Below are 18,172 nucleotides of genomic sequence, written 5' to 3'. Positions count from 1 at the left end.
AAATGGAGACTGACTGGATGGAAATTGGGACAATTATTACAAAAGGACTGTGTAAATGACCAGAGTTTATGCTTACTTAATGTTGGCAGCAGACTCCAACTCATCATCTCCTTGGTTTTATTCTGGACCGTTGGTGTCGCCGTTTCTCATTTTCCCAGATTTTGTGTGTCTGGGTCAGAGTTTGTGTGGAGGTAGCAACATTTTCCTGTCAAGTTTGGTTTTTATAAATCCCAAAAGTTGACTATATTTAGCGTACACCACTTTTTGTTCCTACGCCAGCTTTAGAAATAAGGCCCCTAGTGACTAAGTTAAAAGTGTCAACACAGTTAAATACAAGTCTTGTAACAGAATAAAGAGGAAAAAAGCTCAGTAACATTATACAATAATTTCTTGCATTTTTATTTGTTTCTGCTTTTTTTTTCTTTTTTTAAAAAAAAAAAAAAACTGTTCTCCTTTTGTAAACCACTTTGACAAAATTAATTTCGTCTTTTACAAGTGAGTGATGACGATGACCGATTCTTCCCCTTTCTACCACCACATTAGATCATGTTAGCATTTTGTGGATTTTTTTATGATCATTCACTCCTGATTACTCAATCTAAAATATACAGTGTACAAATATGGAAAGAATTGTTGTTTCCGCTCTGTTATTTCAGACCCTTTTTCCCCTTTCTGTTGTTTACAAATGTTAAAAAAACAAAGAAAAAAACATCATATATATATATATATATATATACATATATATATATATATATATATATAAAGGGAATGTTTTTTTTGTTTGTTTGTTTGTTTTTTTAACCACTGACAGAGATTTGAGACTCACTCAAAATTAATACTACAGTTCTAAGTTTAGATTGTTTGTCCAGCACTGGTCGGAGGTGATGTGGGGCCAAAGGTGAATTTTAATTGTGGCGCCCCAAAACAACAATATTTAAAGAAAAACAAAATAAGATAGCCTTTATTTTAATTGTCATTGCACTGTGGAGGTAAAACAAAATTGAGAGTGCTCATATAGAGCCACGGTGCTCCACTATAGTGAACTTCTCAATCAATCAATCAATCAGTCTTTATTTATAGAGCACTTTTCATACATAAATGCAGTCCAAAGTGCTTTCCATGGTTAAAATGCCCCCCCCCCCCCACACACACAACCCCCTCCCTCCCCGCGTCCTCTCACATATGTACAAGCAGGCATACACATACACATACACACACACAATAAAATAATAATAATTTTATTAAAATAATAAAAGACTAATGTGAGGTTGAGCACAATCTGCTACAATCTGTTTGGATTTTGACTGTGTAATTATTGTTGGCGATTTTAACATCCATGTAGACAATCCTCAGGACAAAGCGACTAAAGATCTGAGTAACAGTCTGGAGAACTTTAGGCTGACTCAGCATATAACAGAGCCCACACACATTAAAGGACACACACTAGACTTGGTGATTTTAAAGGGTTTGGATGTTTCCATGGTTACTGTGTGTGATGTGGGCGCGTCTGATCATTACTGTGTTTTCTTTGAGTGTACAGTTTCTGTTCACACATGTCTCAATGGAGGTGATCACAAAATGCTGTATAACTAAAAACACGACTGGGATGTTTAACCAGGTCTTCTGTTCAACACCTGCCTTGTCAGGCGGTTCAGCTAATGAGCTTGTCACTAGTTTTAATACTAAAATGTTAAGTATTATGGATGTCATTGCTCCTATTAATGTAAAAGTTGTCTCTGGAAAGAAAAAGTCTCCATGGAGAAATTCCACACTGGTGAAAAAAGGAAAAAGAGAGTGTCAGAAAGCCGAGCGCAGATGGAGAAAAACAAATCTACAGGTTCATTATGACATGTATAAAGAGAAACTTCACTCTTATAATCTACAACTGAAGAATGCAAGAAAGTCCTATTTCTCTGACATTATTAGCAAAAACTATCATGATGCTCGGGTCTTGTTCGCTATTGTTGACAGGTTAACAAACCCTCCTCTGTCAATAACACCTGAACTTTATTCCACCAAGGAGCAATGAGTTTGCCAAATATTTAATGGAAAGAATCCAAAATATCAGACAAGCCGTTTGTTCATCAACAGCAGGTTCAACAGACATACTGTGTCCATTGAAAACCAGTTTAAGCACCATGACACAGTTTAATCCCATTAACAGCAAAGATCTGGGCGACATCTTATGTCAGCTGAACTCCTCTTGCTGCTTGGACATCCTGTCCACAGGTTTCTTCAAAAAGGTCTCAAAGACTCTGGAGCCAGATCTGTTACAGATTGTGAACTTGTCCTTAATTTCTGGTGTCTTCCCAGAACTTTTAAAAACAGCTGTAATCCAGCCCCTGCTAAAAAGGGACAACCTAGACAAAACACAAATGAGCAACTACAGACCGATCTCAAATCTTCCTTTTCCAAGTAAGATAACTGAAAAAGCCGTTTTTCATCAGCTAAATGACTCGTTAACACAAAACAACTGCTACAATGTCTTCCAGTCAGGTTTTAGACAGCACCACAGCACTGAGATGCTCTGACCAAAGTCAGTAATCACATATGTTTCAATACAGAAGATGGAAAATGTCAGTCTTAGCCTTACTGGACCTCAGTGCTGCATTTGATACAGTCGACCACAATATATTACTTAAACGACTGGAGAACTGGGTGGGCCTCTCTGGCACTGCACTACTCTGGTGTCAGCAGACAAAGATTACATGTGGAGTTCCCCAAGGTTCCATCCAGGTGCCTCTTCTGTTTAACATCTACATGCTCCCACTGGCACACGTCATAAAGAAAAACAAAAATAGTTACCATAGCTACGCAGATGACACACAGATATATATTACAATGTCACCAGGAGACCGAGGCCCCGTACAGGTTCTTGGTAAATGCAATGAGGAGATTAATGACTGGATGTGTCTGAACTTTCTTCAGTTAAACAAAAACAAAACTGAGGTGATGGTGAGGTAAAGGTCACCACAGAGCTTCAGTCTATACACCTAAAGACCACCAACCAGGCCAGAAATCTGGGTGTAGTGATGGACTCAGACCTAAACTTTGAGAACCACATGAAGGGAACCACAAAGTCAGCCTACTATCAGCTTAAGAACATATCAAGGGTAAAAGATGTGATGTCTCAGCAGGACCTGTAAAAACTAGTCCAGCTTCCATCTTTAGTCGGCTTGATTATTGTAACAGAGTTTTTACAGGTTCTACCTAAAACATCAGTCAGACACCTGCAGCTGATCCAGAACTCTGCTGCTCCAGTCCTCACTAAGACCAAGAAAGTGAACCACATCAGTCCAGCTCTGAGGTCTTTACACTGGCTGCCGGTCCGTCAGAGGATAGACTTTAAAGTTCTGCTGCTGGTCTAGAAAGATCTGAATGGTTTAGGACCAACATACATCAGAGACCTCTTGACCCAGTATGAACCTACCAGAACCCTCAGGTCATCTGGATCCAGGTTCTTATCAGTTCCAGAGTCAGAACCAGACATGGAGAAGCTGCATTCAGCTTCTATGCTCCACATGTTTGGAACAAACTCCCAGAAAGCCTCAGATCAGCTGAAACACTCAGTTTGTTTAGATCCAGGTTAAAGACCCACCTGTTCTCTGCTGCTGGACTAGTTTTTATTTAGAGTCCAGATCTGGATCTGGTTCTTTAAGCTGGAATCTTTAAACTGGATCATGTTTTATTATTGTTTCCCCACACTGGAACTTTATTTCTTGCATTTTATCTGTTTTATTTTAGCCTTTTCGTTCTGTTTTTAATTAGTTTGATTTCTTTTAATCATTGTTTTTTTATGTACTTGTATTGCTTTCAGCACCCTGCTGAAATGTTTTATGTAAAGCACTTTGAATTGCCTTGTACATGAAATGAACTATACAAATAAATTTGCCTTGCCTTTCCATGCCTTAGTTGGCAGGCATCCGTCTCCCATGTAGGAGACCAAAGTTTGAATCCCACAGGGGACGAATATTAACACCTTAGGCAAGATAAATATCAGATAAATACCCACTGATACTCTGCATATAGTCTGGGGAGCCAGGGATCAATCCACCGACCTTCTCCCTGAAGCCAGCGTGTATCAGATACCAGAGTCTCTCTCTGTCACCACTAACTGGTTTGAGGAGAATAAACTGTCTGCAGGCTGTATGTGGCGTGGAGAGGTCATGTGATGCAGCACTAATCCTGAAGTTAAACAAATAACATCCCAGAAAGCTGAAACCAGATGGGACAGATGTGTTGTTGGAGGAAGGTATGCCCCCTAGTGTTCAACATGAGGAAATACATCATGGAAACAGGAAAGACTCCTTCCAGCAGTTTTCACTTTTATGGAAAATGCACATTGAGTTAATGTGATTGGAGGGCTGGCCTGATGGCTCGTTACTGCTCGTTTCAGTATCGACCTTGGATAAATAGAATAGAATAGAATAGAAACACTTTATTAATCCCTTCAGAGACCCTTCAGGGAAATCTACTAATTATATTGAGCAGTTTGACTGTCAGGCTGGTTGTTTGTGTTCTTGTTTGGTTTGTTCCTGAATCAACGTCTAGACAAAAACTTCCAGAAAAGGAAGATTACCACCACCTCAACCCAGCACAGCTGGTCTGGTTCTGCGCTACGAGCCGTCAGGCCGCTGATGACTGCATGCACCCAGCATCCGACCCTCCTGGTTCAGTCTGTGTGACTCAGAACAAAACTTCCTTTTTTCTGTTTCTGTGTTGCGAAAGTGGTTATTTCTGGTTTTCTTTCCAAACACTCTGATACAAAACCACTTTTTATGTTGTTGTTAGTTTCACTGCACCTCCTTAACGGAACTAACTACAAAAAAAAACCGTAAAACTTAATATAATAAAAAAATAACGTAATCAAACATCTGGATGCAGCTAATACAAGATTTATTATTTCCCCTTTTTTCCTGTAGTTTAGAATTTCTCATCAGCGATTATTTGATCTTATTTATCTATTAGCTTATTTATTTATTTTTGTTTTGTGTTTCTTCTGTACTGGAAGCCAAAAGTTATTTCTTTTTAATTAATCTTTATTTACTGGTCACTTGTCTTATAAAAGCAAAAGTAAAGCAATTTGCATAAAAAGGGACAAAATGTAAACATTTGCATTATTAAATACAAATCCAGAGGTGGTTAATAAATCAGCAGTTTTCTACTCATCCTGCTGTGACAAGTTTGAAGGTACAAAAAAGGCTGAATTCTGGTCATGAACTGGTTAAACTGATTTAAGGAAGTGATGGGGGAAGAAATCCTCTGTGCTTGTTGTCAGATCTCCATTAACTGAAGGAGACGGCAGTCTGAATTAAACACAACATAAATGTCTTTCAACGTTTCCTTTTTAATGATATAAAGTTTGTAGAGTTTTCCTGCGGGGCTGTAGAAGTTTCACCTGATTTATTAATTCAGAATTGAATCTCATTAATAATTAGATCATTTTCGAGCTTTTACACGTCTTTTTTTTTTAGAAAATATGTTACTTAAACACACATTACAGCGAATGAAAACAAAGTTACTTCCTAGAAAATAATCTGAAATGTTGACGACTCATCTTGCACTCTGGGTGTTAACTAATTAATCGACCAATGAAACATCGTGTTAAACTGCAATAAAACAACTGTGGGCGGAGCCCCAGTCAGGCCGCTGGAGCTGACCAATCAGGGCATATTAGAGGACATAACACTAAACCTCAGATATCGGTATCGGATCGGTATCGACCGATGCTAAACCTTAGATATCGGCACGGGTATCGGAAGTGAAAAAAGTGGCTCGTGCATTGCTTGCAGGCTTCAGGATACAGTTTGCTTATTGTAATGTTCAGGGGGTTGAAGAAGGTGGAGGCTCCATGGATTGTGGACACATGAGACGAAATGGAAGGACCCACATTCAAGACTCATGGAGACGGATGAAGATAGAACAAAGGTTTAATTAAACAGAAAACACTGCAGGAGTTGCACACCGGGAACTAAATTAACAAGAGACTAAACTATAAAAACTTGGATGCTAAGACAGGAAGAACTAAGACAGAACAGGCCGACGACATGATGACCTGGCAATGAAGAACAGAAAACCTGGAGCTATATACAGAAGAGCTGATCACACAACGAGGAGCAGGTGTGACGATTAATGACTGGAAGTGGGAACAGTAAGTAAAGCAGACAGAATACACAAGGGGAAAAACTCTACAAAATAAAACAGGAAACAAGACAGAACTAAAGAATGACAAAAGACCAGAAACTAGAAATAAAAAGCAACAGAACAAGAAGAAAAACCTACAGATCATGACTGACGACTACAGAGAAAAACTTTAAATACTTAAAAAAGAGAAAAAAACTACCATACCACTTTAATTTCAATCTGGGATAAATATTTATCCACCACATTTCATTCAGGGGAAACTTTCCAGTTCAGTAAAAAGAAATCATTCTTCTTTGTTTCCTCAGTGTTTTCCACCATTTTACTGCTTTAACACTCAGATAAGTCCACTGCTTTGGGTTTAAGCAACAACATCACACATGTAAGACTAAATTACACGTTCTAGTCATATTTTGCTCTTTATAAGCAGTTGCTCACACCTCCGCTAGAGGTCGCTTATTCAGGCTGCTGCAAAGACGGTCACGAGGCAAAGAGGCAAACAGGACAGAGGAATGCTGGGCTTACACCAGAAGACTTTTAAAAGGTTTGGAAAAGACTCTGGAAAACTACCAGCTCACACCTGCTCACGTCTAACGACAAGTGCCCAGTCTCAGACTGAGATTTTACAAAGACTGTGAATCACTATTCACCAGACTACAACTTGATTCTTTTAGCATTTTTTGTAGACAGTTGATATGGAACAGGGCTGATCTGCCCTCAGCAAAGCAAGCAAGGGGAGCGCTTCCCTCCAGGATCAATAAGGAATTTCTTCCAGGTGTTACACCGACTCATCAGCATCTGGAGGGATGAATGAGTTTCTGTTCTTCTCTCATTTGTTCGATCATTATACTGTAACACAGCAGACACACCGTCCGCTCCTCTTTCTGGACGGTCCACCTACAACGCTCCATCACCGGTTCGTGTTCGTTCAGGATTCCTCTTCCTGCTTTCGTCAGAGCTCATCTGTTGGTTGCTGATTGTTTTTCGTCACGGCGACTTGCGACCGACCTGAAACAGCGCAGATTACCACCTTAAACCTAATGATGGAGATGACGGGAGCACCGTGACTCCAGAGACTCCTAGATTTCCTAAAGACTTCCAGCTTTTAGTCTGCGACTGTGAAAATCTTTTGGTGTAAGCCCAGCATGACACACACACCCGGAAGTCCCAGTACAACCCAGTGTGTGTTTGCACTGGGTGGACGTCTGGGAAATATACCGAGGCAAATAATCATAACAGAAACAACCACATGTCGTGTTGTGGGGGTTAAAAGAGGTCTGAGTCTGAATGAGGGCTGAAACAGAGGAAATGGACATTTATCTGTACCAGAGTCCTTCGTTCAGTTCAGCAGAGCAGAGCAGCAGAGAGTCCAGAAGTTCGACCAAAGCTGATGGTTACAAATGGTGTCTGCACAGGCTAAAAGAGCTGAGTCATCAAACAGGAACACGGACTCCACGTCTCCTGTAGTCGCCGTCTGTGATGGGGTCAACAGGATGACTTCAGCCTCGAGTGGCGACTGAGGAGTAGATGACAGCTTCTCCTGTCTCCTCCACATGCCTGAAAAACACAGAATGAGAGGAAAGTTTTGAATCATCAAGGTTATCATCTGCTTCACATTAGATCAGCGGTTCCCAAACTATTTCTGCAGGGCCCCGTTTTCACCCCCAGATCCCACGACCACGAGCAGCCTGATGCTAACGATGCTAACGATGCTAACGATGCTAATGAACGTACAAAGACGTGCCACGAAATAGGCTTTAGATTATTGACTGCTATTTTGGTAACTACAGTTAAACGCTTGTCGGATGCTGATTTTAGTAAAAAAAAAACCTACAATATGCAACAGTTGAGTAGTTTTCTATTAAATCAACAGGGTTTTTGTTTTTGTGGTCAGCATGAAAAAAGTGGCGTTGTTTGTGACTGGTTTGGCTTAAAACTGTCAGATGCTGATATTTACAACACACTGTGGTCCGTCTTTATTACCCATCATTAACATTACTTAACCAGGTAATTAACATTACCTGGTGAAGCCTAAAGCAAGATACACCACATACATCATATTAAATCTGTGGTGTGGATTCATCGTTTGCCGATTGGTACTTTTACAAATTTGTCCATGTTGTGCTAGCAATGCAGAAACTAGGTTTCATTTACTGTGCAACCCCTGCCATAACTCTAGGCCCCCCTAGGGGGCCCGCCCCCCAGTTTGGGAACCACTGCATTGAATAAACAGAGAAGTTCAGAGAAAAATGCTGGATTCTCCAAATAAAGGAGTCGGTCCAGTTCAAAGAAGCTTAAAATGAATATTTTTCATTCTTCATCTCAGTCTGAACCTTCTTAAAGAAACTTTCTGTCCTTCATCTCGCAGAGTAGTTCTCCCGAATCCTTGAAGGACTTTCCAGGTATAATTTTCCAGAATTTTTGAAGGACTTTCCAGGAGTAGTTCTCCAGTATCCTTAAAAGGCTTTTCAAAGCTCTTTTTCGGATGTTTCTGCCTTTTGTTGTGTTCTCTGTCCAGATGATCCCACACTGCTTTGGTCATGATGACGTCCGGGTTCTGAAGAACCCATCTCTCCATCAGACCTGTTTCCACTGATCTTCAGTCCAGTTCTTGGGTCACGTGACATACCTCAGTCTTTTCTCCCAGTTTTCCTTCCTTAAGAACGGCTTCATGACAGCCACGTTTCCATGGAAACCATTTCTGATGAGGTTTCCAACAGTAGATGGATCAGGTGAAGGTCCAGATGCATCTCTTAGGTCCTGGTTCAGGTCTTTGCTGGATTTTAGATCCTGTTCATCTGCTGTAGATAGATTTTTGTCCTGACTCTTCTTCGTCTGTCCTCTCATGTCCAGTTTCTGCCTCCATGCTGAGATGAAACAAGTTTCCAGCTACCAGGTCTTTGGGAATCGCTTTGTTGCTGCTGATCTACGCTGGTTTTTATAGAAACAGGAACAAATGATGTGATTTTGTGACTGGCTGCTGATAACCAAAGAGCCACTGTTCTTTGCTAAGTTTTTCTTGATGAAGGCTCCTAACTCAAGGGATGAACCCTTTTCTGCCTGAAAGATTCAGAGATCAGATTTAAGTTCCTTTATAAATGTTCAGGTACCAGGAAGGGACTAGAAATTTAGGACAAAAAAAGGAAATTTGAAAAGACCTTCAGAAAGCCGCAGAACTATTGATCAAGATCACTTTCAAAGATTACAACAAGTAACGGTCACATGACAAAGGCTCAGCGTTACCTCTTCTACTTCTTTATTTACAACCTCTCTCTGCTGCATTCAATGCAGATAAAAGGTTAACTTGTCTGATTTTTGGTCTAAAAACCGCAGAGCCATCCCACCTGTGCGTTGTTGTATTTTTAAACTGGATGGGGGCGTAGCTGATGTCCTCCGTCTCTGGACTGGTTTCCTGTTCGTCATATCCTCCACCCTCCATCACAGGAGGCACGACGTTGCCATAGACGTTATCAGTGTGCTGAAAACCGCAGAGAAAGAAAATGAACAGGACAGAAAATCATCTCTGAATTAGCTGAAACTCTGGGACACGTCCTCCCAGCTGAGCTGAAGTTTGTGACTGGAGAAACGTTGTTTGGGAGTTTTAGTTTTAGTTCAGGCAGGCAGGCCCCAGATGTTTCTGCTCAGGTTTCATGTCTTCCTCCTTGTGATGGCGAGGAAAGTTTATTTCTACAGCACGTTTCATATACTATACAACTCAAGGTGCTTTACATTAAACATTACAGATGGTGCAGAGGAAGCATTAAAAAGTAAAAATCACAATAAAATCATAAAAAAATCATAAATGAAGTGAAAATGATTGAAAGAAAGATCAGTTTAAAGTCACGGATGAGAAAGAAATGTTTTAACCTGGATTTGAGTGTCTGCATCTGGTGAAAGTTTCATCTCCACTGGCAGTTTGTTCCACTTATTTGTCGCATAACAGCTAAAAGCTGCTCCAGGTTAAGTCTGGTATCTGGTCTAGACTCTGGTCTGGACTCGGGCCTGGACTCGGGCCTGGACTAGTTGACCCAAGTCTTTGAAACTAAGAGCTCTGCTAGGTTTATTTTCTCTGAACTTCTCACAGATCTATTCTGGACCAAAACTTGAACATCGAGTTAAAACCAGTTTCAGTATCTGGTTCTGGATTCAGTGGTGGACTGTGTTAAGTGAAAATGGTTCTCTAAGGTCCTCCTGAGTCTATATGTCTGTGTTTAGCAGGGCCTTGTGATGGTTTCTCCTGCAGGTGAAAGGCTGCTTTTATACCCAATCCTGACACCCTCACCTGCCACCAGTTAATCGGCTCGTTGGAGAATCTTCCAGAACTGAGTTAATGGAACTTCTAGCAACTTTTCTGTCTTTACTTGAGTCTAGAACAACTTTAACCAAGCAAGCTTCTGCAGCAGATTCTACAATGACGTTAATCAGTGAAGACAGAAAAATCATTTATTTCTTTTTCTGTCAAATAAAAGTTAAAAAGTTTTTGAAGCAAATTTTCTGAAAAACAGATTTTTAAATTGTTTTGACAAATCTACACCAATAAATATCGGAAAAAGACTTCAATTGTGACATATTCTGATACATTTAATAGACTTTTCCACTCCTGATATTCAAATTAATCTGACTTCTGGGAATTTATCTCTTGTTAGGACTCAAATATTAGATTAAATATCGAATAAAAATTCAAGGTTTTGATGAAATTATATTAGCTGTGTAATTTTAAATTACAGTTAAAAAATAATAAGTTACAGATGTAGAAGATGAGAGGTCTAAAGATTTTCTCCACTTTCAAGTATAGTTTTTGTAAGTAAAGTCAAGAAAAGTTTCTGGTTACTTTTCATCATCATAATCCTCATTAAACTGCTCTGCTTCCATGTTGTTAAAGACATAGTAAAATATTCCAATCCCCAACATCCTCTGTAGTTTAAAGAGACATGAGACAGAATATGGTTGGAAAAAGTAAACAGGTGGAAAGGATAAGAATCAGAAGCAGTGACTCACCTTCTGCCTCATCTCAGCATCCTCAGATCTCAGATCTGCTGCTCGCTTCCTGCAACAATCCAACCATAAGAACCAACATCAGAAATATTACCAACAACTTGTTACAATGATTAAAAGTGATACTGGTGCTACTGGCTGGCCAGCGAGCTAAAATTCCCATGTTGGAACAGTGATTTCTGTGATTTCCAGCCCACCTAGAAGCTTTGCTAGAAATATGTCCTGCTCCATTTCCTTAAAAATATGATCTTCAAACTTTCTTTACAGACCAGTTATTCAGGATTTGGAGCTGTGATCGTCCCCAATTCTGAAAGAGTTGGAACAAGAGCAACAAAAGGCTGGAAAAGTACCTGGTACAAACCAGAAACACCTGGAGGAGCATTTGACGACTAATCAGGTTACCTGGCAACAGATCAGTAACATGACTGGTATAAAAGGAGCATTTCAGAGAGGCAGAGTCTCTCAGATGGAAAGATGGACAGAGCTTCACCAATCTGAGACAAACTGAATCTAAAACTGAAACAATTTTACCAAAGCTCATTTAAAATGGTCTGAGGCAAAGTGGAAACCTGGATGAAGATGTGAACTAGTTTGTGGAAGCATGGACAGCGTGTCCCGCAGACTAAAGAGGAGAGGGAGCATCCAGCTTGTTATCAGTGGACAGGTGAAAAGCTGCATCTCTGATGGGATGGGGCTGCATTAGTGCCTATGGCGTGGGCAGCTTCCACATCTGTGAAGCTCCATCAATGCTGAAAAGTACATGGAGGCTTTAGAGCAACATCTGCTCCCATCCAGACAACGTCTCTTTCAGGGAAGACCTTGCAGATTTCAGCAAGACGATGCTGAACCACATCCTGCATCCATCACAGCAGCATGGCTTCACAGGAGAAGAGTCCGGCTGCTGAACTGGCCTGCCTGCAGTCCAGACCTTTCACCAGTACACAACATCTGGAGCATCATGGAAGCAGAAATCCAGCAGCCAAGGTCCAGGACTGTAGAGCAGCTAGAATCCTGCATCAGACCAGAATGGGACAACATTCCTCTCCTAAAACTCCAGCAACTGGTCTCCTCACTTCCCAGACGTTTCCAGACATGTTAGAAGAAGAGATGCTACACCATGCTGAACATCATCCTGGAACTACTTTTTACACCATGCTGAACATCACCCTGGAACTACTTTTTACACCATGCTAAACATCACCCTGGAACTACTTTTTACACCATGCTGAACATCACCCTGGAACTACTTTTTACACCATGCTGAACATCACCCTGGAACTACTTTTTACACCATGCTGAACACCACCCTGGAACTACTTCCTGGAACTACTTTTTACACCATGCTGAACATCACCCTGGAACTACTTTTTCCACCATGCTGAACACCACCCTGGAACTACTTCCTGGAACTACTTTTTACACCATGCTGAATATCACCCTGGAACTACTTTTTCCACCATGCTGAACACCACCCTGGAACTACTTTTTACACCATGCTAAACATCACCCTGGAACTACTTTTTACACCATGCTGAACATCACCCTGGAACTACTTCCTGGAACTACTTTTTACACCATGCTGAACATCACCCTGGAACTACTTTTTCCACCATGCTGAACACCACCCTGGAACTACTTTTTACACCATGCCGAACACCACCCTGGAACTACTTTTTACACCATGCTGAACACCACCCTGGAACTACTTTTTACACCATGCTGAACACCATCCTGGAACTACTTTTTACACCATGCTGAACACCACCCTGGAACTACTTTTTACACCATGCTGAACACCATCCTGGAACTACTTTTTACACCATGCTGAACACCACCCTGGAACTACTTTTTACACCATGCTGAACACCACCCTGGAACTACTTTTTCCAGACTTGTTGCTGCATCAGATTCACTATCAGCTCATATTTTCCATCACATGGTGAAATGTCTCAGTTTCATAACCTGACATGTTGTTTATCTTCTCTGGGAATAAAATACAACTTGATGAGATTCTGATTTCATTTACATTTTAATTTTTTAGAATTGGGGTTGTAAATCCTTTAAGTTTTTGACTTCAGACAAAAAGGCAATTGTTTAGTCTCTATTAATATTCAACTACCTGGATTTTTTTTTTCTCTTAAACTGAGGAATAAAAATATTAAGAACAAATTTTATTCCATTTATGTAGATTTTTACTGAATATCTTCATGTTGCAGCTGATTTGGTGTCACACACACATTAAACAAATGGAAACTCCCAGCGTAGTCTGCATTTAGGTGCGGTACTCCTACAGATTTATTCAGGTACCTTTTAATGATGAAGACGACCAGTATGAGAGTGATGAAGGCCAGCAGGACACCAAACACCACCCCAAGTATCAGGGACAGGTTTCCGTCCTTATCTGTGAAACAGACATTTATAAACCAGGATTTAAACGGATGTCCAGCCAGCGGTGAGAGGAGATTACAGAAGGTTCAGAGTCTGGAGTTCATTTATTTACATCTGTGTCTCTCAGTGGAACAACATTCTTTTATCTGCTTAATATTCCCAGAATGAGGAGCATCCTGTATCAGAGTGAACTGGTCCATGAACTTGTTCCTTCCATATTGGGTGACAGTAATTCCTGATTATTGTTCCCTAATTGCAATAAAAACTCAGATCCAAGATCCTGCAGTGAAGGTTCTGATGAGAATTATCATTAGAGATCATATTTCTCCAGTTTTATCTTCTCTTCATCAGCTCCCTGTTGAATCCAGAATAAAACTTCAAGTTCTTTTCCTCACATATGAAGTTCTTTCAGGAAGATCGTTGGTCTAATTCTGGAAGTTCGGCTTTCAAAAGTAAACTTGAAAGCAGAACCTTTAGTTATCAGAGCCCTCTCTGTGGGACTGGATCCCAGTTTGTCTTCAGGAATCACAAGCTGATACAGCAATAATATCCCAGCCCTTAGGCCAAGGCTGCTGGAGGACGTCCCATGATGCACTGGGCTCCTCTCTGCTCTTTTTACTCTCCATGTTTCTCTTTCTCATCAGGAATCCCTGGCAAGGCCCATTTATGTTCCCTTACGTACGTAAATAGGTACGTCTGTTTCAAACATCATATGTGGTCGTCCTCATACTCGCAGGCATCTTTAACGTTGCTGTGGTTGTTACCTCATTTCATCCCCTAGAGGGCAGTGCTGAGTTTACAGTTCACTTCCGTGTTCTGATGTCAGTTTCGGACACCTGTCGGTGGCGCTAATGTACCTCTGTAAAGTTGTTTCCAACTGCCCGACACGCTCACACAAACCTTCTTCAAAAGCTCCCACCATTTTGCAGTTGTTGTGCTCGTCATCATCTTCTTCTCCAGCAGTTGTGGACAAGGTCCGAGAGGCAGTCTTCAAAACAATCCGCCCTTGTGCTGACCTCTGACCCCGTGTTCATGCTCTTGTTTGCACCACTAGCGCCTCTGGTCAATATTTCAACTCACATACACGACACGTTACGTTGATCCACTCTGTCTGTTTCCTTTGCTAGATTTGTTATGAATGTAAAAAGAAGAAATCTAGCCTGTTACATCTTCGTTAGCATAACATCTGCACAGGCAAGAAGCAAGCATTAGCTGCTAGCAGCTAGAAAACAAGGAACTTTCATTTTACTTTACAAGATTCCAACAGTTTATATGTGGCGAACAGAATTTAGACCTTTGATGATGCGACCACCGTCATAGCAACGCATGCTACAACAGCTGTTTGGTCCACGGCTGCACCTCTGCTGCTCTCATCATTCACGTTCTGCAAAATAACTGCAGGTGGTTGAAACTGTAGTATGGTGTGTTTAAAGGTGAGTTTCAGTATCAGAAGCGAGGAAAACGACCACTGGCGATACCCAAACCTTCTGAGGCGGGCGGGGTCGTATTTGAAGAAGTGGTTGTGGACGTTTGAGATGGTGACGGATGTGTCTGCAGTTTAGATGTATTTCAGTTTGGTCGGCTCAAAATAAAAAGAATTAAACCAACCTTTCTCTGCTGCCTCCACCTGCAGGCTGTACGGTTCAGAGAGGGTCTGCTTGTTGGTCCCCAGAGCACATGAGTAGTTCCCAGAATCCTCTGCAGCCAGAGGGCCGAGCTGGAGGATGGAGCCAGTCTCTGAGAGGGCGTGGCCATCTCTGAACCAGGCGATGTTTAGTTGGTGGGTGGTGCAGGCTGAAGAGGTGCACTGCAGGGAGACTGTTTCACCACGTTTGAACTGTTTGTCATCTCTGGAGCTTTTTATTGACATTTTGACTCCATCTAAAATAAAAATAAATAGTTTTCTTTAAGCTCGTTGATATTAACGATGAATATTTGTGTCAGATTTTAGGATGTGTGTCATTCTTACCAACAACTCTGATGGACACTCCTGCTCGGTTGGTAAAATGTCCAGCAGGATTATCTGCTTCCATTCTGAAGCGAAAGGTTTCATTATCCTTCATCTGGATGTTGCTGATCTGTAAAGTACAGTTTCCCTTCATGTCTCCCAGGTACTGATAGCGAAGGTCGTTCTTTGTAGAGTTGCTGTCATACACAGGATGGGGTTGGAGTTCCTGGCAGATCTCATGTTTCACACACCAGCCGACTCTGACGATCCTCAGAGAAATTTCTTTTCCATCTTCCTTCCGAATGAAAGACTTCAGAGGTGTGAAGGTGCAGGGGAGGGTGACGGTCGACCCTCTTACAGCACAGGTTCTTTTAAAAGGATGAATCACTGATGGAACTTCAGCACCTGGAAACAGGATTAGTTGAAGATCGTAAGTAATAAATGAATAATAATGACAATTTTGTCCTCATTAGCAGAGATATTTGTATTATAGTTTTTAAGTGGCAGGTTGCTCAGGTCGTCTTTAAAAACTAAAAAACTGACATGGAAACTGTGGTCCATGTCCCTGTGTCTCTTTTGTGTGTGGCTGTGGTGGGCGTGTCTCTGTTTCCCTGGCAACCATGATCTTCGCCTGCACCTCATCTGTAATCAGTAGCAGTATTTATACCCGGTTGGCCTTCCTGTCGTCACCAGGTTGTGGGTGTAACCCGTGGTAACAGCGTTGGCCATCTCTACCTTCGGGTGGTCAGTCATGTCCCTCAGCCTTTGTCTAATCGTCGTTGGTTTGCTCCGCTCAGGAACCCAGACCTGCCAACCACCACTCTTCATAGTTAAACTTCAAGTTATCTTATTGATAATATGACAACTTCATCAGGATGAAGACTCCACCCACCGTCCCCGACCTCCACCTGGATCATGTCTACACCCTCATTCTTTTCCAGTCGTTCTGGTGTAGATGTGTTAGGGACCCCTGTCCTGCTGCATGTCCAGACCATCATCCCTCCACCACCGTGCTGACAGCTGCTATGAGCTCTTTAAGGACCAAACATGTCTGACCAACATCCTTCTATTTGTGGAAACATCTGGACGTTGCATAAACATAGAAGTACTTCAGCTCACTCCTGCATCTCTCTGGCACTCCCTCCTCTGTGAACCTTAAGTGTTACCCTCATCGTTTACGCAACTTTTAACTTCCGCATGACAGATGTTTTGTAAAATGACCAGAGATGGGCATGTCGAGTGGCGTACCGTATGCTTTAACTGGAGCACAGCTACATCTTTCTCTCTCCAGATAGTTTGGAAATGACCTTCAAACCCGTCCCAGTTCGATGGGCAGCAACATTTCCTTCTTTAACCTTCTGGTGTATGAATTATTACAAAACAGTACCACATTTTTTAAAAGGAAATATTTTACTTCTACAGACATGCACATTGGTGTTTTTCTGTTTTTTAATCTTATTTTAACTTTTACTCAGTGTGTTGATTTTTCTATTTGATCTATTAAAATATTTATAAAATAATATTTTGTCATATTACTATAATATATATTTTCTATAAAAACACCTGGATCGTATATATACTATATCAAATGTAGTTATTCTTCATACGTGGCAGAGTGTTGGTGACTTACTAAAGTCCGATGCTAATACGATCCACATCCATGCATACATTTAAAAACAGCCTTTAAATTTGTGTCCTCTGTAGTGGACACTGTGCACCAAAGGGTCAAGATCAATGCTGATGTCTTTCTTCTGTCAACACTTGAATGAACCGGAATCTTTTCGTCATTATACCTCATTAAGATCTGGTGATGTAGATTTAAACAGAAATAACAGTCTGATGGTTACAGAGCCACAGATTCATGTGGTCCCAGATTTAAAACATAAAATCTCCAACTCATGGAAGGAAAGACCAAAAACATACAGAAAGAATTATTGGTAAAAGTATGTCAGTTGCAAACATTTGCAAAGTTTTTCTGCATTTAATTTTAGTAACTGTGTTCGTCACTTAGCTGAACTTTGAATTTAAAAAGCAGTTTTAACATGAAAGCAGAGTTTAGCAGCACAGACAAGAACAAGCAGGAAACACCAGAAAAAAAGAGGAATTAATGAATGAAATTACAGAGTCAACAAACTTCTGGAGTTAAGGTATTTCTGGCTTTTTAAACATTTGTAAACCTAATTGTTTTGCTTTTGTGAATCTGAGGTCAGTTTTCTTCCTTCAACAGTTTATTATTATTATTATTCTACAAAGCGGAAACATTTTTATTCGTGTCATTTTATTGGAGTTTTGTAATTCGCTGAGTGACGAGCTGAAACAAATCCTCTCATTCTTATAACTGATGTGGAATAGAATCTAAAATATTTAAGTCTCACCTGTCAGGAGGAAGAAGAAGGTGAAGAGGATTATTTTCTGGTAAGAATCCATGCTGAGAGTTGCTCCTGTGTGGTGTTGAAGTTCCTCTGCAGCCGCAGAAATGAGCAGAGAGCCAAGCGTCGGCTGGCAGAAGCATGACAAGATGAACATCCTGCGGTAACCCTCCGACTTCCTCTTCTCTTTTTTATGTTTCTACTTTTCCAGGAACTCTTCTCTTGCTGACCTAATACTGTAAATTTAACAAATCACACTCATTTTAATACAACTCTGAAAACACCCATCAGCACAACCATGATGCAAACATGTGTGAATTGCATTGATAGA

General features: G+C 40.9%; 1 protein-coding gene across 1 annotated transcript; it reads right to left on the bottom strand.

Annotated features, from left to right (window-relative positions):
* Positions 1-6,826: 6,826 nt before the first annotated feature.
* Positions 6,827-17,954, bottom strand: LOC121641039. Its single transcript, XM_041986898.1, has 7 exons — positions 17,848-17,954; positions 15,494-15,877; positions 15,133-15,405; positions 13,444-13,537; positions 11,140-11,188; positions 9,486-9,619; positions 6,827-7,698 (listed from the first exon to the last, which is right to left on the bottom strand). Exons 1-7 carry the CDS (start codon positions 17,897-17,899, stop codon positions 7,641-7,643), a joined length of 1,044 nt encoding a protein of 347 aa, XP_041842832.1. The 5' UTR covers positions 17,900-17,954; the 3' UTR covers positions 6,827-7,640.
* Between the last annotated feature and the right edge of the window lie 218 nt (positions 17,955-18,172).

The sequence above is a fragment of the Melanotaenia boesemani genome, chromosome 6 (genome assembly GCF_017639745.1).
Source record: "Melanotaenia boesemani isolate fMelBoe1 chromosome 6, fMelBoe1.pri, whole genome shotgun sequence".
NCBI classification, from domain to species: domain Eukaryota; kingdom Metazoa; phylum Chordata; class Actinopteri; order Atheriniformes; family Melanotaeniidae; genus Melanotaenia; species Melanotaenia boesemani.
Note: the sequence above shows the minus strand (reverse complement) of the source record. Positions and strands in the feature narration are given on the sequence as shown.

What these genes read in the sequence shown, in the direction of transcription:
- LOC121641039 (XM_041986898.1), bottom strand. Translation starts at nt 17,899, where the DNA reads ATGGATTCTTACCAGAAAATAATCCTCTTCACCTTCTTCTTCCTCCTG. An exon ending in CTTCTTCTTCCTCCTGACAG is followed by an intron (nt 15,878 to 17,847) that starts GTGAGACTTAAA and finishes TCCTGTTTCCAG; the next exon opens with GTGCTGAAGTTCCATCAGTG. An exon ending in GTCGTCTTCATCATTAAAAG is followed by an intron (nt 11,189 to 13,443) that starts GTACCTGAATAA and finishes GGATTGTTGCAG; the next exon opens with GAAGCGAGCAGCAGATCTGA.